The following is a 22,825-nucleotide window of genomic DNA, read 5'->3' on the forward strand; positions in this document are numbered from 1 at the left end:
AAGCAACAAAACATTGTAAGCTCCTGCACAGTCAGGTTTCAGAACACATTTTTAGTGCGTTGGATGATTAAAAAGATGTCAAGTACAAATAGGTAGTTAAGCCACCAGCTATAGTATTGTGGCAAATAACTCTCAAGAAAAGATGGGGGTTTTATTATTTTCTTTAATACTCAGATTGCTTAAGCTTGTCTTTTATGTCCAGGTAGTGATGGAGTAAGGTACGATTATATCTATAATCATACAGTAATTTCTGTTGCTTCTCAGTTCTTGAGCACATGGCTTTTATTGTAGTTACTGAATCGACGGTTCTGGAAATGCAAGCATATTTTTCATAAACTTTCTGTAAGCTGTCATTTATTCCTGTACTCTGTGTGTGTACATGTATGTAAGCATTTCCTTCAATGCTTTCTTCGTGACAGTCATCTTCTCTACCGTTGCATGTGAAACTGCTCGTTGATATTTTTTTCTTCAGAAAATTCAGATGACAAGCTATTTTATGTTCTATCCTGGAGAAATGCATTCCAAAAACTCAGATTTTTACAGTAAATAAAACTGAAGCAAATGTCTAGAAGATACAGAACTGAGGCACAACTGAATGGTGCCTTAATGGCTATAATACAGTTTCTAGCTGAAATGGAGAGAAACTGTCAATAAACTAGTGCTGAAATGAATTCTTAAACACAGAAACATTTAAAGCTAGAAGTAGAACTGTTTCAGCCTAATTTGAGGGGTCTCAGATACAGTGGTGAAATTGTTAAGACTCTGTAGAGTACCAGTATTGCTTCTTGTCTAATTTGTCAAGGGTGGCTAGGTTTCCTGTTTCCGTTTAAAATGTGTTTGCTTCCTCACATTTACAAAATAAATTAAAAATGTGACCTTTTAGATTGCTGTTCATATGAATATTTGATTATCGCTGTAATAGATGTATGGCTGGTTTTCTTTCGTTTACATGCTCTGTAAGAGTTTGTTCTCATGTAGTGCATGGGACATGTAAGAAAGAGCAAAATTCTTCTTGAGTTCTCCACCATTTTAGGTGATACTGGCTTTTCATCTAGACCTTGCTACTTGGGTAAAAGGTTGAGGTTGTTTGTTTTTTTTTTCCAAGTGGGTGTGGTAATTAAAAAAAAATATTTAGAAATAAATATTATTTCCATCTTTCCAGCCTGTGTTGCTTAGTTCTTATGGTTGAGGAGAGACTCATGAACGGTTTCTGTAAAAGCTCAAGACTACCAAGCAAATCCTTATTTTAAGTTATAAAATACAGTTTGCTGTCAGTTAGTATTGGCAAAGCAAAGCCTGCAACATGTTGGCAGGACGGGCCATTAGGTATGCCCATGATTAACGTTGCACCTCATTTTTGAGTTTTTAAATTGGTAACTTGACTAGAAATACTTCATTCTGATGTCGCATTTGGTAACTTTTTCCGAAGCAGAGCTGAGTTGAACGCTTCTGTGTGTAGCACGCAATTGTGTGTGTCGGTTGCAGTAGATAAAATATATGTAAATATTAACTGTTTTCTAATTACCTCAATTACTGGTGAAATGACTGTCTTAACGGGTTTTTTATAGTGTTCTAGGTTGCCTAAGTGTACTTTTTCCCCAGTGTATACTGTATAGCTTTTTTGTCTGTATTTTCTTTGGGATGGTGTTGTTTTCCATGTACTAGACAGATAAGCATAACTTAATTTATAGTTTATCATTTAACATTTGTAATGCTTTTTCTGCATTTGCAATACTGTTCAACTTTAATGTACAATTCAGTGTCATTTGCAGGTTTTTTTAATTTTCCAGTGCAGTTGGATGCACACTTGAGAAATTGGTTGTGACTTTCTGTTTTTGAAACACTGTTAAAAAATGAGGAGTATAAGGAGGCTTCATCTGTTTATTTATGTTAAGGAAGTAAAATAGTTTTGCTTGAAGGTTTATTGACAGTTTCCATGTGCTGCCTTAAGACACGTTTGTTTGGGTTTTTTTTCCCCAAAATGCCACTTTCTCATTGGATATAGGATGTTAGCAAAAAACAGTATTTTCAAGTTGATTGAATAATGAACTGTACCTCGTATTTCATTTTTCATTCTTTTTTTCTGTTTTTCCAGTAATAGGAAGTGCAGTCTGCCTGTTTAAGCACATTCAAATTGGTTTTTAGTATTCAGAGAGAAGTAGGTCGAAGAGAACAAGTAGAAATAGTGCGAACTTATTCCAAAAATGTAGTAAACTTTTAAAAAGCACCATCTGTACTATAATGAAGAGGAATCTTACCAATTACGTTGAGCACTGTGTTTTTAAAATGTAGCGCCAATACTTGTGATTAACTTTTGCGGTTAAGTGAAACATAGTGTTTCTTTTTATCAGAAGTTTTGGAAATGCAATGTCAGCAGCAAACAGTGTTAGCAGTGCAGGTGGGTAGTTCTGAATAAAACATGAGGAGAACGTGGGTCTGAGCTCTGCCCTTTTGCTGGCCTGGTAGGTGATACTGGTCACATCAGCTTACCTTTCTGTGACAGTTGTAGTTCTGTAAAATGCGTGACTTTGTTATCTTTTCTTTTGACAAAATCCACCGAGATTCATCAGTAAAAAGGCTTACACTCACATTTATGATGCCAATTTTGAGAACTGTTCTGTGTATTTTATTTTAATATTGCCATAAGTAAGAGACTCTTGAAATGTAATTGCTTTTTTTTTTTTCTTTTAAGGTGAGGGGCTGAAAAATAAAAGATCTATGATTCTTTGAGGGCAGATCACATCTTAAGCATTTCTTTTTTGTCATACAGAGATTACATAAGGATGAGGATCACATTACCCTTATTTTCCAAGCACTTAATCTGTCAGAGAAGCTATTGAGGAAAAAAAATAAAATCCCGAATTATAGTATCATACATCACACTAACCAGTTGAATCATTGGTAATGTGAAATCATCATCACCAAAAACCAACAAAACACCTCACCTGAAAGCTTTTTTGACCAAATAAACTTTTTTTTGACCAGGTTTCTTGAGAAAACTAGTTCTGATGGCTCCAAGAGCAAGAGCTCTAAACTTTGCTCTGGGAAGCAATTGTTTCTTAGTGCCTAAGTATCCCCATCTTACCCTTCTCCATGGTACCTGTGTTTACTGAATATTTCTTTATTCCCCAAGGTTTGTACCATCAGATGAAAAGAAGAAACAAGGCTGTCAACGAGAGAATGAAACTCTAATACAGAGAAGGAAGGACCAGATGCAGCCTGGGGGAACTACAGTCAGCGTTACTGTACCTTATCGAGTAGTAGACCAACCTCTGAAACTTATGCCACAAGACTGGTAAAATAAATTTCCCCTTTATAAAATTTCTTAACCAGGAGAATGCAGAATTTCAAGGGGACCAATAAAATGCTACTAAATTCACTGAAAAGTGAAGATAGGATCTAAGAATTGATTTCGTTATTAACTATATGAGAGTCTTTTCTTCAGGTGAAAATAATATGAACCTAAAATTATTTAAAAGGTCTTAAGAAATCGCAACAATCTACATTTTAACAGTATGAGCAGCACAACTAATTTTATTAGGTTTGCCTGAAATGTTCCAGAAATTTGAATAGGAATATTTGTATTAGTTCCTGGTTTGTGATACTGTAGCTTGCAAGTCACTGAATGTGACCTGAGAGAAAAATCTTTGTTTCTTTGTCTGCTTTCTGAATGAGAGTCTATTGGGAAGATATGTTTGTATCTCCAGCATCTGACATTCTAACTTTTTTAATGTTTTAAGAAAGAAAGAAAACAACCACATCAGACACTAAGGACTGAACTGTGAATTCAGTATTGAATCAGATTCAATAAATTGGATTCAATGATGGAAGCTTATTTCTGAAGGGAGAGCCCCAGTTGGGGAAAGGGAATCATAGATAGCTTTTACTTTTAAGAAAAAGCTGAAAACAGATTATTTTGTCTGTAGCCTATTCTTCAATCCTAGGAAAACAAATTTCTGTTTGAGCAGGAGAATTCTGGATAAGCATCTTTTTGTTATTTGATGCAATCAGTTGGGTAACATTTTTACTTCTTCCTCACTAGTGTGGAGATTTTTAGACATGCATGCCAACATTTTAGGTGGTTTTGTAACTTCCATAGTAGACTCTAATGGAGAGGAATATTGAAAAGGTCCTGTTCCTAAATTAATTGTACTCTGTATTGAGAGCTAGAACTAATCAGAAATATGTGGTTTTAAAATTCTAACTAGGAAATAGCACTTAAAATGTTTAATGATCAAACTTTTAAGAACCATCTAAAATGATTCCTAAAGTGTGGGGTTTTTAGCTTCTTTTTGTCCCAGGAGAATCAGGTATTAGTATCTACAAATTAACACATTACTGCTGTGTGGTTTTTCTGTTAGCCATTACAAAACCTGCAGCACCGTTTTAAATAGTAAAGCTTAAGTCTGGCTTTTTTAAAAAAAAAAAAACAAAAAAACAAACAACCCAAACTCCACCTTGATTATTCTTTTCCCTTTGGGAATTGGTAGAATTAAATTTGGGGATTAGATTAGGGTTGTTATTTGTTGTAGTATGTGGGAACCACGTTTGGATGATGTAAAGTGTTCAAGGGGAAGATGGAGCATATATGGAAGGTCATTTGTTCTCAAAGGTGGAGGTTTTTTAACTTTTATTAATGTAAAAGCTTCATCTTAATCACAAATTTATTTTCTTGGACTGCAGGTAATGGTTACATACCCTTACAATAAATGATGCATTTTGCAGAAAATTAGCAGCTGTCTCTTCTAACAAATTTTTAGAACAGAAGTTAGCAGTATTCAGAATAAAGGCTTTTAAAGGGATACATCTCAGTTTACAGTGTTGCTCATAGAAGATTATCTCAAAGTGTTGGAGCACTTTCTAAAAGCAAAGTAATAATGACCAGAAATAAACACTATTTGACTTCTTGTAAACATAACATGAGAAACTGAGCTAGCTGCATTCTGCAAAGGGACAGAGCCAAAAGTCCAGAAAAATCACGATTTTAGGGTTTTTTTGGGGTTTTGTGGGGGTTTTTTTGGTTTTGCTTAACAGACGAAAAAGCAAGTGTGGTGTTAAATCTGCTATACTGCTGTTACTAAAATAAGAAACTATGCTAAGGTATATTGCCTCTTTAAGAAAGCATGTAATTTAAGTGTTCAAGGCCATCAGCATGTCCGACTCTTCCTGTGTTCGCAGGGATCGTGTGGTGGCAGTGTTTGTACAGGGTCCTGCGTGGCAGTTCAAAGGCTGGCCTTGGCTCTTGCCTGACGGATCACCTGTTGATATCTTTGCAAAAAGTAAGGGGTTATTTTGTTTTAAGTGTTTTGGGATTTGCTATTCTGTTTGGGGTTTTTTTGTGGGGTGTTTATGCTTATGGCAAAGTACTGCCAAGCACTGCCAAAGTGCTGTTGAGAAGACGGGGGTTTAGGTCTTCGCACAGATGGCAAATATTAATGTGCCCTCTGCGATTCTTCTGTTCTGACCTGTGGAAGCTGATGGAAATCTTCTCAGTGCTGTCATCTTTACAAGACTTTCAGACATAGCTAGTGTATACATTTACTTTCCAAGCTTCAAAAAAAAAAAAAAAAAAAAAAGGTGAAAAGAGAATATATATTCTAACATTTCATAGGTAACGTTGGTTTACAGGCTGTCTTGGGATTTCACTGTCGCTTTGAACAGAGGATTAATCACCCAGTATTTCACTAAGAAAGCTTTACAAATATGATCTGGTGTCTGACAAAACTTGAAAGTTTAATAAGCTATAAATACTTTTAAGTTGTGAGCTAGATGTTACCACTGTATAGATCTGAACAGGTTTTTTCAGTTATCACAATTATGCCTAGTATGCTTTGAGTCACACTGAACTTTCTTGCACAGTTCACTCTTCTGACTGTAAGGTGTGTGATATCTGAAGAAACTGTCACCTTCTGTTCTCTGTTGCTTCATTGTGAAGCTGCCTTAGAAAATAGGCCTTTTTATAGTGTCCAGTGGCTTGAGCTACAGATTTTTTAAAAAACAACGTATACACAGAAAAGTGCAAAAACCAAAACAAAACCCACACCAAAAAACACCTTAGTTCAGTCTGTCATCTTCCAGTCCGTGTGATGAGGAAACAAGTTCGATCAGGTTTTATGTGTGCATGTATTTGGTATGTGAAGTAAAAGCCGGCCAGAGAATGTTAGTTTGATAAGGAGCAAAAAAAGAAGACAATCAGACAGAAGGCTAAGGGTGTATCTGTGAACAAGAAAACAGAATGAGTTGCTTAAGGGGGGATTGAGAAAATGGAAATTGTTAGAAGCAAAACCAGAGAAAATGCTGTTAAATATTTAATGTCTAGCAAGTAGTTGAATGCTAGTTCCCATTTACTACTTTTAACATTATGTATATATAAATGTGTAGAGGGCCATAGGAATTGTTGAGATATGCTTTGACATTTTCGAGGTCTCTGCTATGCCAGAAGATCAAAATCGTAGCCGGTGTAATTCAGTCTGAGGTGTACACATCCTTACATTTTTCGAGTGAATGAAGGATGTCTGTTCTTACATGGCTTGTAAAGATACACTGAAATAGACCTTTATCTTAGAAATGCATTCCATTGTTTCAAAGTGAGGTGTTTTTAAAATAGTTTCCTGATAAAGAGTATCTCTAGGGCTTTTCCTAGTGACTTTACTCACTCCTTAAAACAAAAACCGTGTAAATGGAGAGAGCACAGGCAACATCAGTCTGCGGGTATGTGTTTACCTTTTCCTGAAGCTATTGCTTTGCCCGTATTTATAGTCTTCAGTAGTCGTCATGAATGTGGGTTCTGGGATCTTGTTTCATCTGCAGCTTGCATTTCGTCATGTCAGTCACTGGGTCTGTAGTGGTTAAGAAATACTCAAAGCTTATCATTGTCACTTTGGAAAACAAGCTTACCATAAGTAATTTCTCAATAAAATTTGTATAGGACCAGAGCCTGTCAAACTGGTTTTATCTGTTCAATTGCTATGTCACATACCATGTTGTTAGTTGAGTCTCTGAAATTGTTCTTCTCCAGTTTTCTTTACACGTCGTCTATGTTTAATTTTCACGTAGCAAACAACCTTATTTTCGCATCTGCAAGTGAATGTTTGAGAAATTTTGAATTGTGTCACTTTAATGAACAACTATTTCATTTTGAATGCCATTTTAAAGGTCTTGCTGCTAGAGCATATTAGCGCGCTTTAATACTGATTCATTTTGGATTCAGAAGTGGGTTGTCTTCTGCTCAATGTTGTTGATGCAGAGGCTCTGTCTGGTGTTGATTCAGTTTTCTGTAAATGCATATCCCTGGTATATCTTTATTTGCTTTCTCTGGAGTTACTTTAAAACACGCAACATTGTATAGCAAAGATAATGTATATGTATTGTTGGTTTTAATTCATAAGCGTAGCAGTTTATCTGGCAGTGGTACAAGCCAGGTGATCACTACTTTAGTTTGTTAATTGAAAAAAAAGCTAATGTCAGATACCAACCTTCTAGAAAGCTCCTAGATATATCATTTTATAGATTGACCTGTATCTGGACAAGGGGACCGATTTATCTATTTAGTTCGTTAGTTAGTTATTTGAGCCATTTGACTAAAATTGTAGGTGGATTTTGTGGAAAAAAAATTGAGCGTGTGGTACCAGAAAAGACATGACTGTGGCATTAAACACAACTAGTTTCCACAAGCCTGGTCAAATGCTTCTGCTTTACTTCTCCAGTAATATCCAAAATAGAAAATGTATCAAATTGGTTACCAGATAGGCATTGTACAAGACTTAAATATCTTGCACTGGATTATGTCAAAACTGTGATTTGGCTAAGGAAATCAAGAAGAATCGCAAGAAGATATTAAACTCACTGTGTTAATGCTTAGGCTTTACATAATTCACGTGTGACAATACTTCCCAAGAGCAAAATAACTGTTAATATTTTACCATTTTTAACTGAGAACCAGATCAGGGGAAACTGGCAGTTACTAAATTTCTCAAAATGCTTCGTGTAGTATTTGAGGGTGACACTGACATTCTGCTATCAGTCCTCCGCACAGACTTTTAGGAACTAGCCAGACCAGACTTCCTTCTCAATGGTCTAAGAAATGCTTTTTTGCCCTTTTCTTTTTTTTTTTTTTTTTTTTTTAATTAATTCCTGAACAGTTCAAAGATTTTCAGAAAGATGATCTTTGTTTCCCAAAGAAAATGTGCTTGAATTGACAATGAGTTTCTGGTATTCTCCTGGACACTATGCATCTAAAAATAGGGGCTGCTCTTTCACTTAAACCTGCAATAGCACGAGAGCCTGATAGTGGCCAGTGCCCTTTATTAACTAGTTGACTTTCTTGAGAGATGGACTCATTAATTTGATTCTCAGGCTCTATTCTGAAAAAAGAGGGACGGGGTGGGAATTCTCTTTGACTAATAATTAAACACTGTAAAGTTTGTAAAGTAATGTTTGTACACTAAATGTTTTTCTCTATCCTATAGTTAAAGCTTTTCATCTCAAATATGATGAAGTACGCCTGGATCCCAATGTACAGAAGTGGGATGTAACAGTGTTAGAACTAAGCTACCACAAAAGGCACTTGGACAGGCCAGTATTTCTACGCTTCTGGGAAACTTTGGACAGGTATGTTTCCTGTTGAACATCCTTTGTGCTTGTGCTTTCATGTTTAGTGGGAATGAAAAGTTATGGCAACAAGGGAATTGTGTACAACTTGGACATCTGAGCCATGTTCTAGCTTGAAAATACTGCTTGCTTAGATTTTCCCTGATGATAGTTAAATATATACCACTATATTTTATTACAAACTGTAAATAATAATCTCTAAAATGTAACAACATGCATGGATTTAAAGGAAGGTAGTTACCTTTAATCATCAATCAGTACCGTGATTCCCCACCTCCCTTTAGGCAAAAGGAAAGGAATGGAGAACGAGCGGGGTGGTGTAGAGTTTTCCTTTGCTTCCCTAGCCCTCCCTTTGGACCGCAGTTCTGAGCTTACAAGCTCTACTCCTTTCTTTCTTCACCTCACTAGATGACAGTCTAGAAAAGGTAAGAAACTACCTTAAGATAAAGAACTACAAAGCGTTATCTCATCCTGATGCCCTTGAGTCCACAGCACTGGGTAGAAGAGGAAGTAAGTCAAAAAAAGATATGGCACAAAATGAGCTTTGGACTGGTGATTCTTCTGTATCTTAGGGGCCTACCAAGTACTTAACCCTGCCTTTCGTGAGAAGTAAGGGATGGAGGAGCGCCAGCAGCTCTGTGAAGAGCAGCGTGGCTTCTGACTCTGCTTCGCTGCGGTTCAAAACCCTATCTGAATAGGAAGTTCATTGCAATACTTTTTTTGTGTTGTAGGGAAGAAACTTTCTTATCATGAAGCAGGTGAAGAAATATTGAGGGGAAAAGCCCATGCATTTCATGAATGTTTAATCTTTTCATGTTGATTGCACAGCAGACTGCTTGAATGATTGAGTGAACTTCAAAAAGAGAAATCCTATGGGAATTGTCAAAATAATTCCAAGCATCAAACTTTCTATGACTTCTTACTTAAAAGTCTCGGCTAAACTATATATCTGAATTCCCAGAATGAACTAGAATTATCTTAACAGTCTTCCAATGTTAGAAGTCATGTGATGCCTTGGAAAACATGAATTTTCTTCGAAGCAAAGGTTTTAGTTGACTTTTAGTGGGACAAATATTGTGCATAATACAGAGCTGTATGGTATGTAAGACATTGCATCTCTCTGGCAACTTGCTAGTTCTCTAAGAATTTTGTTTTAACAAAGTCTGGGCATATTATTCCTGAGAGTAAAATTTCTATAAATACCAAAAGAGTAATAATGTCGTCTTCTGTTCATTTTTTTTCAGGTATATGGTAAAGCACAAATCTCACTTGAGATTCTGAATCCTTCAGCTGCCATTTATTTCCTGAAGTATGGATTGAGAAAAATGAAAGGGGCTCCAGTTTGGAGACCAGAGCTCGCACTATATGATATGTCAAGAACTTTGCAAATGAAGAAGGGTCACAGTTTAAACTTTTTATAAAATCTTGTTTGGATGCTTCATGCTATGGCAGGTTGAGACCTGTTGTTATTCAGAAGCAAAGGGGTTTTGCTTAAAACTATTTTTTTAATGTTGTTAGCCTTCTAGTCTGCAATCCAAATTGTATATTTTGATAGCAGCAGTTTCTTCTCTGTTTTGTTAAATTAGCCACATTTTTAAATAATGTGTTTTGTTCCTTATTAGAGAATAGATTGATCTTCACTGCAGGTTACAAATGTGTGTGTGTGCATGTGCGCATGTGCGCACGTGTGTGTGTGTATATATATGTGTGTGTGTGTCTATATATATAATGTATAAAAAAAAATTATAGACACACTTATGCACACATAGATGTTACCAGGCTTTCTAAACCACTTAGCTTCTGAGCTTAGTTTTGGTTTTCTTTGCTTATTGTTTCACTTACTGAAAATATTTTGTTGTGATTGATACTACATTTTAGTCAGTAGGACTTGCAAACTGAGCAAAGTGAAAATTGTTTTGGATAAATCAAAATGTCAACCTGTATATGTATATTCTGTCAGTCTTTGTTGAAAAAGGGAAGGTGAAAAAACCTAGAAACGCTTTTTTGGATTTGTAATGTCCCAGTTTACTAAATCTTTCAACTTTATAATAGTAACACCTTCAAGTCATGTTAACTTTAAATTGCCATTCTCCACACAGGGGTCTCTATTCAAACTGAAAGTGTGCATGTGTACATTCCCGTCTATCAAAATACCTTTACATATGAGTCTCAATGTTACCTGGATTAAACAATGAATAGAGAAGGAGAGAGTTTGGATTTTTTTTTTTTCCCCGAAACAGCTACCACAAGGAATGAGTAATTTTAACTTCTTTGCATTTGTACCTCTAATACCACCTCTAATATTATTTTCTTGTGACAAAAGTAGCAAAGACTATGTCTACAGGAGTTGTAATTTTCTGAGATGAGTGGCTAATACAGCCTCCTAACAGTCCTGCATTGGAATGGAAAATGACCTTACTCCAATTACCAAAGAACAGATTTGTTTGATCTACAGTATAACTGAGGCCAGAAGACCTTGGTTTTTGTATGCATTTATGGTATCTCTGTATCTATTTAAAAACATTAAGTTGATGTTGCATACCAGTGGATGTAGAGAATGATCAAATACTGTAACACCCGCATGAATTTTTTTCTGGGATAGAAATACGTGTTTATATTCCTGTTCTTGAAATTCCAAACCATGTTTTTTAAGTATACTTTACATTTAAGGTTTGATGAAAGTAAAATATTCTACCTATTATTTTTTAGTTTTGCTTTTTATTTGACATTACCTTAATTTTTAATAAAAGCAGAAGGCACATCTCCTTAAGAGGTTAAAACTATGTCTTAAATTTATGAGGATTGTGAGGTCTGACTTTTATTTGTGTTTCCATCCCTGCTATATTAAGACTACTATCTTTAAATGATCTTAATGGAAATGTAAAAAAAAAAATAACAAACCACCAAACAAAAACCCCCAATGACTCCAATATTAGAAGTTGACACTGGATTTTTGAATAGATTCTGTGAAGTGTCTGAGAAGAGCAGGCACTACAGAATGACTGGAAGGTCTCCTATTGGCATGGGCAGTTGGGCAGTACCAAATGACTGGTTTTTCCCAATACTTAAGCTTATTATAAATATATCCATGTCGTATGTGAGTGAGCTAAAACATTCAATACTTTGTCTTAACCTGTATGATAATTAGAAAAGCTGTAGCTGCTACCAACACAGCAATCGCTGCCATGAGGAAGTGGTTCAATTTAGGGTTCGTTACTGCTTTAAATAGTGGGCTGTCACGTATGGGTTTTGTAACTCAAACATTTCCAATTAGAAATGTATTTTTTTTCAGACTACATCAGTACCTCATGGCCCATGTTTTAAAGAGACTTCTACAATGGACAGCAAACTTAAAAAGCAAATTCTGAAGAAATGTGTGCTTCCTCTGCGCTGTGATATACAGACTATATAATGATCTTAAAATAGGCAAGGTCCAGTTATCTTTTCTCTGTCCTGTATTTCACTTGTGTTTGAAACGCATATGTAATCCCAGGTCCAGTATTGTATACAGGAGATGGCTTAATTTAGATGTGAATTTATGTATATATTGGGAGTAACTCCTCTGGAAGTAGTGAAGTTACATGGATGTGAAGCTGGCAGAAGAGAAAAATCTGTGAAACCTTTGTATGAACTGTGCCATTTTTTTATGGTTTGAGCATAGACCTTTCACATCTTAGACTTTTGTACTTGCAAGCAATTTACGACACAAGTTGTAGGAGATGTATTCGTGAAGGAGTTGGCACCTGATTGTGCATATTTTTGTCAGTCTTAAAAGTAGTGATGTTTATAAAATGAGCCATTTTGCAATCAGATTCCTGCTGACATTATTGGAAGTTTAATTAGGTTGTCAGAATAGCATTCCTGCTGCCTTCATAAATAACTGCACATAGATTATGAAACTACTTGGACTTAAAAATTTAGCCTTACAGCAGCATTTTGCAGCACAGCTGGAATTTTAGACACTTATGTTATGCTTAATTTATCTACAAGTTAATGTAGAGTAATAAAGAAAACCGATACTAAGAACTGGGGAAGCTGGAAGATCCGACATCTGCTTTAGTGAGCTGCATTCTTATTGTTGAGCAAATTTGACGCACTACTTAGAGGTGTATAAAGTGTGTAAATTGTACTCAATTAAAATGCGTAACTAAAGCTGAGCTACTTCACTGACTGTGGTTTATTGAACAGTAGAATGATACTAGCATGGGAATCGGATATCAAATTGGCTGTTTCTTTTAAACATCTTAAGTGTCATAACTCTACACCGTTTCCTAAGTACAAGATGAACGAGATGAAACAAGATGAAAACTGGTTTGAAGTCTGCTATTGGGCTCCCATATGGTCGGCAGGTGATTATTTCTTTTAGTAGCAAGGTTATAGGGGCCAGTAGATATATCTGAAGTAACGACTTTATTTTAAAAACTAAAATCCCTATGATTTATACTGTTTGAGCTTTCTGAATGCTACCCTGAACAAAGCAGAAAAGGGGGGATTTTTTTGTAAGTTAAAGTAGGGCAACTGCAGGGACGTGCATACCTGAAGAAAGTGCAGATCAGCATCCTCAATTGAGTAGGCTCAGCTATTTAGTTATTACCTGGAAATTTTTGTAGCAAGATAGTTTCACAAATAGGTACTAAAGTCAGTGCTTGAGCTAGGCAATTTATAGAACTGTTCTGTAATGCTGTAAACCTTTTTTGTTTCTGAATACAGAAGAAAATGTAGATGGCAGATTGTGTGTTAAGTTGCCCTTGATTGTAAGTTGAACTATTATGTGATATTTGACAAATAAGCCTTTATCAGAACAGGAGATTTGTTTATGGCTTTCATTTGATATGCAGTCAGTGTATAAAATATTACCATTCTCTGCAGGGACCTGCAAAAGTAAGTTTTATTAGTACAGCTTTCATTCTTTTGCTAGTGAAATATGCACTTAGTTGCTAATTCTTGTGAACACTATGCGGGGGGAAAAAAAAGCTGGTCAAAATTAATGGCTTAGTGATTTTAAAATTTAATGTCATGAATGCATTTTAATTCAAAAGCCATAACTAATGCCAAGTACTTTATTAGAGCAATGTGTTCATGAAAAATTAAAATGCCTGCCTGAAGAAACTGTTGGCCAAGTAGGTTACAGTTCAACTAATCTGTGGAAAAATGTGCCGCAAACTGCAATCTCTGAATGTCGTATTCTGAGTTGCTCATTTGTTACTTAACTGATTTTTTTTTTTTTTTAAGAGAGATGGTAGTTTTGCTTTCGTTCTCTGAGCAGTGACATACTTCAGTAGCAATTGTGTAGTTTACATGCTTTGGTTTGTTTTTACCATAAGGTTGTTAACATGGCACAACAATTCTGAGACAGTGATGGAAAACAGTTCACTTCAAGTATGAAGTTGTTTAAGTGGAGCTCATACACTTGACAAAGATAAAGAAGATTTCTTAATGGAACTATGATCCAGTGGGTGACATCGCGCCCATTGTTCAGCTGTCATTGACTTGTCCGTAGATCATTCTTCTCAGTGGTAATGCTATCATAGAGGGCAAGTTTGAGAATGAGATTTAATCAAGTAAAATTCGTTGGTAGGTAGTACACAGTGACAGGCCATGCATCCAGACTGATTTACTGTGTTATTTTTTTGTTAAACAAAAATTTTTGTAATTTTTTAATAAGAATGCATATGCAAAGAACAATCTCAAATGTTTGAAACTTTATTGCAGAGACTAGTTCACCTGTAAAACAAAGATATGAGGTGGTACATAAAATCTGTAAGAAAAATATCTTGGTTTATGGTTTTTATTTGCCTCTGTAAATTCTTTTTCTCTAGATTCTTTTATTTCAAATTCAGAAAAACTGGTTACTTACTTCACAAGGTTCCTGCATGTATCACTGAAAAATGTCAGAGGTAAATCTTTTAGCTGCAGTTACTTGAAGGTTTGGTTAAATGAGTTTGTGGATTATGAATTCTGGCCTAACTGTGTCAGTGGGCCCGAATTTCAACAGTGGTTTTGAAGGTTCAAGTTAAAATGAAATCTTATAAGAATCTGATGGGGACAGCCACTATTGAGTGAAAGAAGACAAATTTCTTGTAAGGTTAAACTCTTACATAACTCTGATAAACTTGTGCTTAATGACTTTTCGATAAATCTTAAATTTTTGGATGTCTTGCCACTTGACCTATTATTTAAGATCTGGACTATATTATTAATGTCTTTATGGAGTTAATAGTTTAGTATCAGCTCAAGTTGAGCTTTTGAAAATTCTTAGCAAAAAATATCTTGAGGACTTGCAAAGGTGGGATGTCATTCTAAATGCAATAGTCAACTTCGCCATGAAAGAAGAAACAAAAACACGTTTCTCTTATTCCTATCAATCAAGACCAACCCTGTAGTTCCATAATACTTGAATGGATTTTTGTTGGTAAAAATACCCTAAAGAAACTGCTTCTAATTTTTCACTTAATCCTGTCCTCTTGAAATCCTATCCAGGAGACCCATCCCAACCCTCATCTCTTTCCCTGACTCATTTCTTCTGCTTGTGTCTCCCAAACCTGCAAGCTTCCTGAGGACCTCAGCTCAGCGCACATCCATGAATTATTCTTCTGCCCCATCTTCATCAGTGCACAAACAGGGCAGTGGAAGCACAAGGAGCAAAGCTCCTCCCTATTACGTATCAAAGAGTTGGTTACAAACTTAAAAAAAATCCAGCATGTAAAAAGACCCCTCATAAAAATGCAAGTGTGACCTACTGGAATACTTCATTATGCTTCTTTCTAGTTTAGTTTTGACCTGTAGTAATGAAGCTTTGAGGTTTTGAACATGAAAATATTGAAGGCATACTAGTTATTATTTCCTTAGTTGTTATTATGTCTCCAGTTATTCCCCAAGGATCTTTAACTGTAGATTTCACCGTTACCGTGGTTAAGTATTAGGAGCAGGATGGTGAATGGTTATCCTGAGCTCCACCGAGTTGAGTCAATGTTAACCCAAGACTGAATGAAATCTAAACAATTCCCTGACAGCCTTTGTTCGGCAGCTCGCAAATGATTTGAGAAGCACCACACTAGTTTTCTTTGTTATTGATTTTGTGAGAGACAGATCTAATGTAACAAAATTATGAGCAGTGAAGAAAATAAAAAATTGATACTTGTTTTTCAGATGCTATTCAATACTTGTCATAGTCAGAGCTACTTACAATTTTCTAAGAATCGTGAGATGACCACAGCAACTAATATTAATCCCAAGAGCAGAAGGCGTAGATTTGATTGTTTTCTAGGGCTGAGTTATCAATAAATTTTGCAGCATGCCCTTATAAAGTTCAGATGATGACAGAAAAAAGATAGTGTCGCTGAGTGGTACCTCACCGGCTGCCTCTTCATCTGTAGTGGGACATCTCAGCTGACCCCTTCCTCGATTCAAGCATTCCTGCTCGTGATCACTGCAGTGAGGAAAAGAGGTGATCTTTTGTACACTCACATTCCCTGTCATGGGGCTTGTTTTGGTTGTCTACCAGGCTTCTTCATTCTGGTATTCTTGAGAATGGCTGTCCTCGCTTTCTTGGTGGGTTTCAAAAAGATACAACCCAAATGAAGGGAATAAAATTATGTAGCGGTCCTCTGCTTGTTCTTATGGCAGGTATCACTGCTGAAGATCCTGCGAATAACCCAGATGTTAGAGTGGAAGATTAATTACTTCAGAATGTCAGGTATAGCCACTTTGGTAGACATTTTCAGCCATTCATTGATGTAACTGTTTAAATTCATTTGTTGCATCTTGTGTGAAACTTAGATTGCAGGTTCCACGGGAGAGAGGAGAGCTTTTTAGTCTGGAATAAAACTTGTATGAAAGAGCCTCTGTTTTCTGCATGATGGAAGCAATTAGTCTGGTTGCTGAAAAGCTGCTAAAAAGAGAGTAATGGGATTAAAGATGGGGAAGAAGAAACCAAGCCAAAAAAAAACCCCAAATATAGAAAAGCTTCTTAAAGTGAGATTACCAAACTGAAATACATTTACAGCAATTCATTGTCAAGTCTGTGTAGAACAAATTTTTTCTGTGTTCAGTGAATTAATGCTTTAACTTTTCCAATAATCTTGATTTAGCTTTATCAAATTGAATGATCCACAAATTCGCTTGATATAAAATCTCTCTTAAATTTGATTAATTTTCACTTTTAATCTTCTTGAGTTTTCTGGCTTTGGTCAGTACCTGTTGGTCTGTGCATCTAGCCTTTTCTTTCCCCCAAATATCAGGACAGCTGGATCATCTTGTAAGCACAAAATTAAGTAAGTACAAAATTACAGTTAATTTTGTGTTTATATGCGTGTACACTCATATTGTTATTCCACTGAGAAGAAATGTGCATCCCTCATAATGCACGTTGTAATTTTTTACATCATTACTTTTGTAATGCATGAAAATTAATGTGCAGTGCTCTCCATATGTTGAAATTTTTTTCAGAATAAATTTGACATTCGGCCATACAACATGAGACAATAATCAATATGGTCACTAAGCTACATAAGAAATTATGGGTAAGGAGAACTCTGCAGTTAATAATTTGTGTCTCGGGGGGCTTATTTTTACGCTAATGCAGACTGAAGGCGGCTGTGTTCTCTAGCCGTTCCCAAAAGCAAGAAATAGCCTTTGAGAACTGCAGCAGAACAAAATCTGCCAAAAATCTGATAAATGCATTGAATATGTCAGGGATTTATCCATTTCATACAAGATAGTCCTGAAATGTCATGCGGGTATCTTCAAAACACTCTCATCTTTCGCACAGTCTGCAAGTCAAAATGGTAATAAGTTTGCCATTGCCAGCAAGTTCTCTGTGCATCATATCATGCAACATACTTTTAAATGTGTTTCTCTTATATTCTGGAATCGTGATTTGTACTGTTATTTCTAGGATTAATGCCTTCAGCTGTGTTACCAGTCACATCAGGGGAGGGGGCGGGTGTAAGTATTCTCTGATTTTTAGCTCCTTAAGTGTACAGTATCTCCTGCAATGGGAAGTAGTGCCCGTTGCAGGTGGTACTGCCTCTGGGAAGACACTCATAATAGAAAAATGGAAAAATAAGTGGATTGTGGCCATTGCTTAATAGTGGGATTTTTGGGGTACAGTAGTACAAATGCATAGGAAGTTGCCATTCCCACACTATCTCAACCTGTAGCAAAGTTTTCTTGCATCCTGTCCGTTGGTTCTTTCACAGCATTTATTTCCAGTTGTTTTCTCGGTTCTCCCGTATTGCAGTACCTGCCCACTTTCTATTTCTGTAAAAATAATTCAGCTGACCAGTACTATATTGCTAGCCTTGCAGTCTGACCATATCGTATCCATGTCGATTTTTTTTTTTATAGTAGTGAAACATGAGATAAAGTTTATGTCTGAAATACAGAGATGAATGTCTGGTTTTCTTTAATGCTGCTCTTAACGTTCCATGCCACACTTAGCAATGCAGTGTATGGCATTGTCTGTAGACTAAAAGACTCCTTAAAACCCAACAATAACCTTGAAGCTTTTAGAGACAGAGAAACGGGGGTTCCACTGTGTTATAAAATGATGATAAGGTGGGGAGGTTCGGGACCATCAAAGGAGTCCTATTTCTGCAGTGGCTGCAGGCGATCATGATTTATCTTAGCTCAGCTTTTATTTATTTATTTATTTTGCTGTGGTTTTAGGCTCTGGAGGTTAGAGGAAGTGATATGTAGGTTTTCTGTTATCAGAAATGTCAGAAAAAGTCTATATGGGAACTTTCAGGTTAAGATTTACATACTCAAAAATGATACAACTTTTTCACTGTGCCATTTCCTGTATTAGAATGTGCAACTGAAACAACCTTAATGAAGTAGTTGTCTGACTCAGCTAACTACTGCATCTTTCTCCCTGGATAAGCTAGCTGACCCTGCAAAACCCTAATTTAGGTCATGAGGTAAATTGACGTAGCATGTACATTAGCTGAGTATGTAGCCAAGACAGCAGTTTTTCTACTGTTAGAAATTGATCACAATGTAAAATTTTATTAAGTATTTTAAAATTAGAAAAAAGCTGCAAGTCACACCTGTGTCTGAGAAAACAGCTGCTTGCGTAGGGCCGGATTAATTTTTCATCAGCAATTCCATAACATGCTTGATATAAATGATATTGTACAGTATTGAATTTGAGATGGATTATTTTGAATCTTTACATTTTCTAGAAATTCATTGCTTTTGGCCAGTGACACCAGTGTTGGACCAAGTTCTTTGCCTTCCTGTGAAGGCAGCAAGTCGAAACATCATATCATATATATATGCCTGGAAGGCAAAAATTCTGCCTGCTGTCTGCTGGAAAGTGTGAATGATTCCTGTTGTCTTATGCTTCTAAATGGCATGCCTTGTGCACTTTACAAAGAAATTCTGGGCTATTAACTGCTACCTTCCTGTTACACTCCTTTTTAACTCCAGTTATTTGAAGTAATATGTGCATCTTCCAGCAGAATGATAAACCTGATTCACCAAAGTTACTGGATAAAGTGCAAACCCTAATATCATTTGTGTCATGCAGAGCTAATAGAATTTTCCTATAATTTTCCAGATTTCATTTTAACTATTGTGCTTGAAATGGAGCACAAAGAAAATTAACAATGCTAGGCCAAGTATTTCCAGTATTAAAGTGAATTTATCTAACTAAATTAGTTGTGGAGAGTCTATGTAGCATGTGACAACAGAGTGCGAGCAAACTAAGCGGGGAACATTCAGTTTTTCTGTGGGAACGCATTCCTCATCCAAACCACACCACCAATGTAGGTGCACCCTTTGAAGCTTACTCTAGATTCTGCGTAAAATGGTCAAGAATGACCAACATACATTTAATGAAAAAATTCCATGAAACTTAGGCTCTTGCTCTTTCTAATTCAGTTGCTGTGGAAGGATTTTCTAAGCCTTCAGGGTAAGAGTGAAAGACTTGTAGTCTTAACTTGAAACCTGTATTCATCTAGTAGCCTTCATCTTGAGTTTGATCCTGGTGGGGGTTGCTTTGTGGCTAATGTAAGCCCTGATAACTAGTCTTTTTGGGGACGTCTATAAAGCATTGTTTTTAAAAAGGAGGCTGTATTTAGATGGCTCATTTCAACGGATTACTTTGATTTCAGTTTTCAGGGGTACAGATATATTTTGTCAGTGTTAGTTTTTTCTAAGAAGAATGCAATTAATGTTTGAGGGGTTTTTTATTTGTTTTCTTTTGTTTATGTAGTATGTTTCTCCTGTGTTGACTCTCCTTCTGAATTCAGTGTTGTTTATTTCATCACTGGAAAATAAATTAACATTTTTTTTGAAGGCTCAGGGAAGATCTGTGTTTTGAGTACCTGAAAGGTAGCTGTAGAGGTGACAGTGGTTCTTTCTTCACAAGGATGCATGGAGACAGGACGAGAGGCAACATGGACAAGCTGCTTCGGGAAAATTGTCTGCACAAAAGAAAAAAAGAAAAAAATATCATCTTCATTAGAGCAATTCACTAAAGGAATCGGTTGTCCACGAAGTGGTAGAAACTCATTTCCTCTCTGCAAGTACTCAAGATTTGGCTTAATTGAGCTCTGGATAACCTAGTCTATGGCCCTGGTTTTAAGAGGAGGTTGGACCTGGGTATCTCCAAAGTCACAGACTTTTCCATGAGCCCACAAATCCCTTGAGTTGCCTTCTTACTATCTCATGGTGTTTCAAGAGCACTGATCATTCTCGTATCTGGTAGGGATGCGCAATGTGTCATTCAATGTTAGGACCCAGTTAATCATATATCTGTCTTTAAATAGCAGCGCCTAAAGCTGGTCACACGCTGATGTGCCTTCCTGAGTCGAGGGCTTCTGTGACAAAAGACTTCCTGGTGCTTTCCAGGGAAAATGAACAATAACTGCTGCTCTGAAGCAAGACTGACTCCCTCACACGCTGATAGCGGCAGCAGATTGACTGCCTCCTCTTGGGGCTGGGAGGGCACCCCTGCCTCCGCAGGGCCCTGCAGGGCGGCAGCCAGCGGTGCCCCAGGATGCCCCCAGCCCCAGGACGCCCCAGGTCCTGGCCAGGAGCTGCAGCCCAGCCCCGGCTCACCCTTCCCTCGCAGGCCACTGACCCTGCTGCCCCCCGGCAGTTTTAACAAAACCAAAGTTATTTCTCCCCCCTCTCCTGTCGCCATGTCGGTGAGGTACCTGGCTGCAGGAGGAAAGCGGTATGTTTTGGCCTTCATGCCTGTTACTGCGTTTCAATTGTCTCCTCAGTTTAATCAGTCAGATTATAATTAGCAGAAGATGATGGTATTTAAATGTTGTTCTGAGTAATCTTCTAATAATGGCCAGGATGATTTTCCTATGTAAATATTAACAACCAAGTTTATTTGCTGATTGTTTCCACTGCCAATTAGTAGCATTGCTTAATTCACACCTATCTCAGCTTAAGCAGAAAAGTACTTAGAAGAACTACTTCATATTTTTTTCAGATCCAGATTGAGAAAATTACTTCTTGTAATATACTTTAAATACAAGCCTTTACCCATGATGTTTTGGGTTGTTTTTTTTGTGGAAAAATGTATCGCTGCCTTTTCAAGTGTTAGCTATGATTTTTTCCCTCGTTTATCAAGACAGCCACAAGCTTTTTTAATTGATATCAGAACCCTTTAAGAATAATAGTGTGTTTAGTCTTGTCTAACTTAATGTTTCTGTAAACCTTCCCCAAAACCAGTTTAGTACATATTTTTATATGTGAAAATCAAAACTACATCATGAAAACCCATTTTTTTAACAAGCTTTTTATAGAAATTTCATGTATTTTCAGCATTGCCAAGATGATTTGGATAGGCAACTTTCTATATAATTGGCCCTTGTTTATTTTCATAACTGACATCTGAAACACTTCATAAGCAACTTACTAATAGACTAAAATGGTAATTTCTCACAGAAATGGTAGGACTGAACTAGGTATTACTGCAAACTGGTGTGCCTCTGGCAGTAGTTGTGGGAGATGTAAGTGTCCTTCACAAACCTTAATGTATTTATATTCACTGAAAAAAATAACTCCTTCCACATGACATTTTGAGCACAGAAGTGAGATAAATTCAACTTTTTAACTTGAAGTCCAGATTAATGCTGACTGCTTTTTAATGAATAGTATAATCACTGAAAAAAATAGCACATGGTGGGAGAACGAAGCTAGTTGTGAAACAGGGGTAAATCTAGAGAACCGAGGTGAAAAGAAAGATTGGACGGTTGAACAGTTAGATGAAACGAAGAGGTGAAAGATTTTGTTTTCCAGTCCCTTCCTCTAATCCAGGTATATCAATGTGAAATAAATTTTATTGCTTAAAAATAGACCTATAAGTGGTAGAGATCCATTGAAGTGGAAACCTTCACACATACACATGTATTGTGGACCTGTGTGCTCAATGTCACATTGAACATGCTGATGAGAGGGCCAGGAGGCCACGATGCCAGAGTCTAAGGCTCCTCACCAAGCTCCTTGCTGTTTTAGCAGCTCACTGTAGTGGGAATGGGGTAACCTGATTTCTGTAGCTGCCTGGCCAATTTGACTGAAAAGGGATAGCAAAGAAGGAGCAGGGCCTTTGAAACCCTTGACTTCAAGTATTCCCCAGAACCTTTACATCCCAAATCAGTCTCTTAGCTTTTTTTTTTTTTTTTTTGTGTCACACTGCTCCCCATGTTTGCAAAGTCCTCCCTACATCCCAACCAGTTGTAAGCCTTGACAAGCTATTGTACAATTTTGATATTCATTGACAGAGTGATCAGTCTGAAGTGCCTTGTTCCTTACGAGCCACTGTTCAAGAGTGCGAGATGTGTCTTGTCACAGTGGTGGGACACATCCAGAGCTGGCATCTTTTCACCACCATTCCTTATCCAAATCTGTTTGCATGGCTGCATCTGTCCTGGGGTGGGAATTGTATTCAGAGAAACCTCATTGCAGTGATCAGCAGCATGCAGGGCATTTCAGAGGCTGGGGGTTTTCAGGTGAAATCCAAACAAATTGGCCTGAAATTTTTTCCTCTGTCAGAAAGTAGCTGAGCTCTGAGACTTGTGCACAAAGAATTAGTCCCATCTACCTGTTAGTTTACCTCCTTGATCCTCTAACTGCTGATGAATGAGTTGGGACAGTCTATGCTTTTTCTCAAGTGGGAGATTCTGCTCTCCTGAGGACATCTTTATTTAAGGTGTCAGGTTATTCTTAGAGACTTCTGTTTGTCTCTGATAGG

The 22,825-nt window shown here is 36.8% G+C and overlaps 1 protein-coding gene across 1 annotated transcript in view; it reads left to right on the forward strand.

Moving 5' to 3' along the window:
- The window catches only part of CDC73 (cell division cycle 73), a 115,095-nt gene extending 103,784 nt beyond the window's left edge, over nt 1-11,311 (forward strand). Inside the window, exons 14-17 of the mRNA XM_086462567.1 lie at nt 3,134-3,295; nt 5,179-5,279; nt 8,469-8,610; nt 9,855-11,311. Coding sequence (XP_086318693.1) covers nt 3,134-3,295; nt 5,179-5,279; nt 8,469-8,610; nt 9,855-9,891 — 442 coding nt within the window. The 3' untranslated portion in view covers nt 9,892-11,311. The remainder of the gene's footprint in view (nt 1-3,133; nt 3,296-5,178; nt 5,280-8,468; nt 8,611-9,854) is intronic.
- The last annotated feature ends 11,514 nt before the right edge of the window (nt 11,312-22,825 follow it).

This window comes from Leptosomus discolor, chromosome 3 (assembly GCF_034619465.1).
Source record: "Leptosomus discolor isolate bLepDis1 chromosome 3, bLepDis1.hap2, whole genome shotgun sequence".
NCBI lineage: Eukaryota > Metazoa > Chordata > Aves > Leptosomiformes > Leptosomidae > Leptosomus > Leptosomus discolor.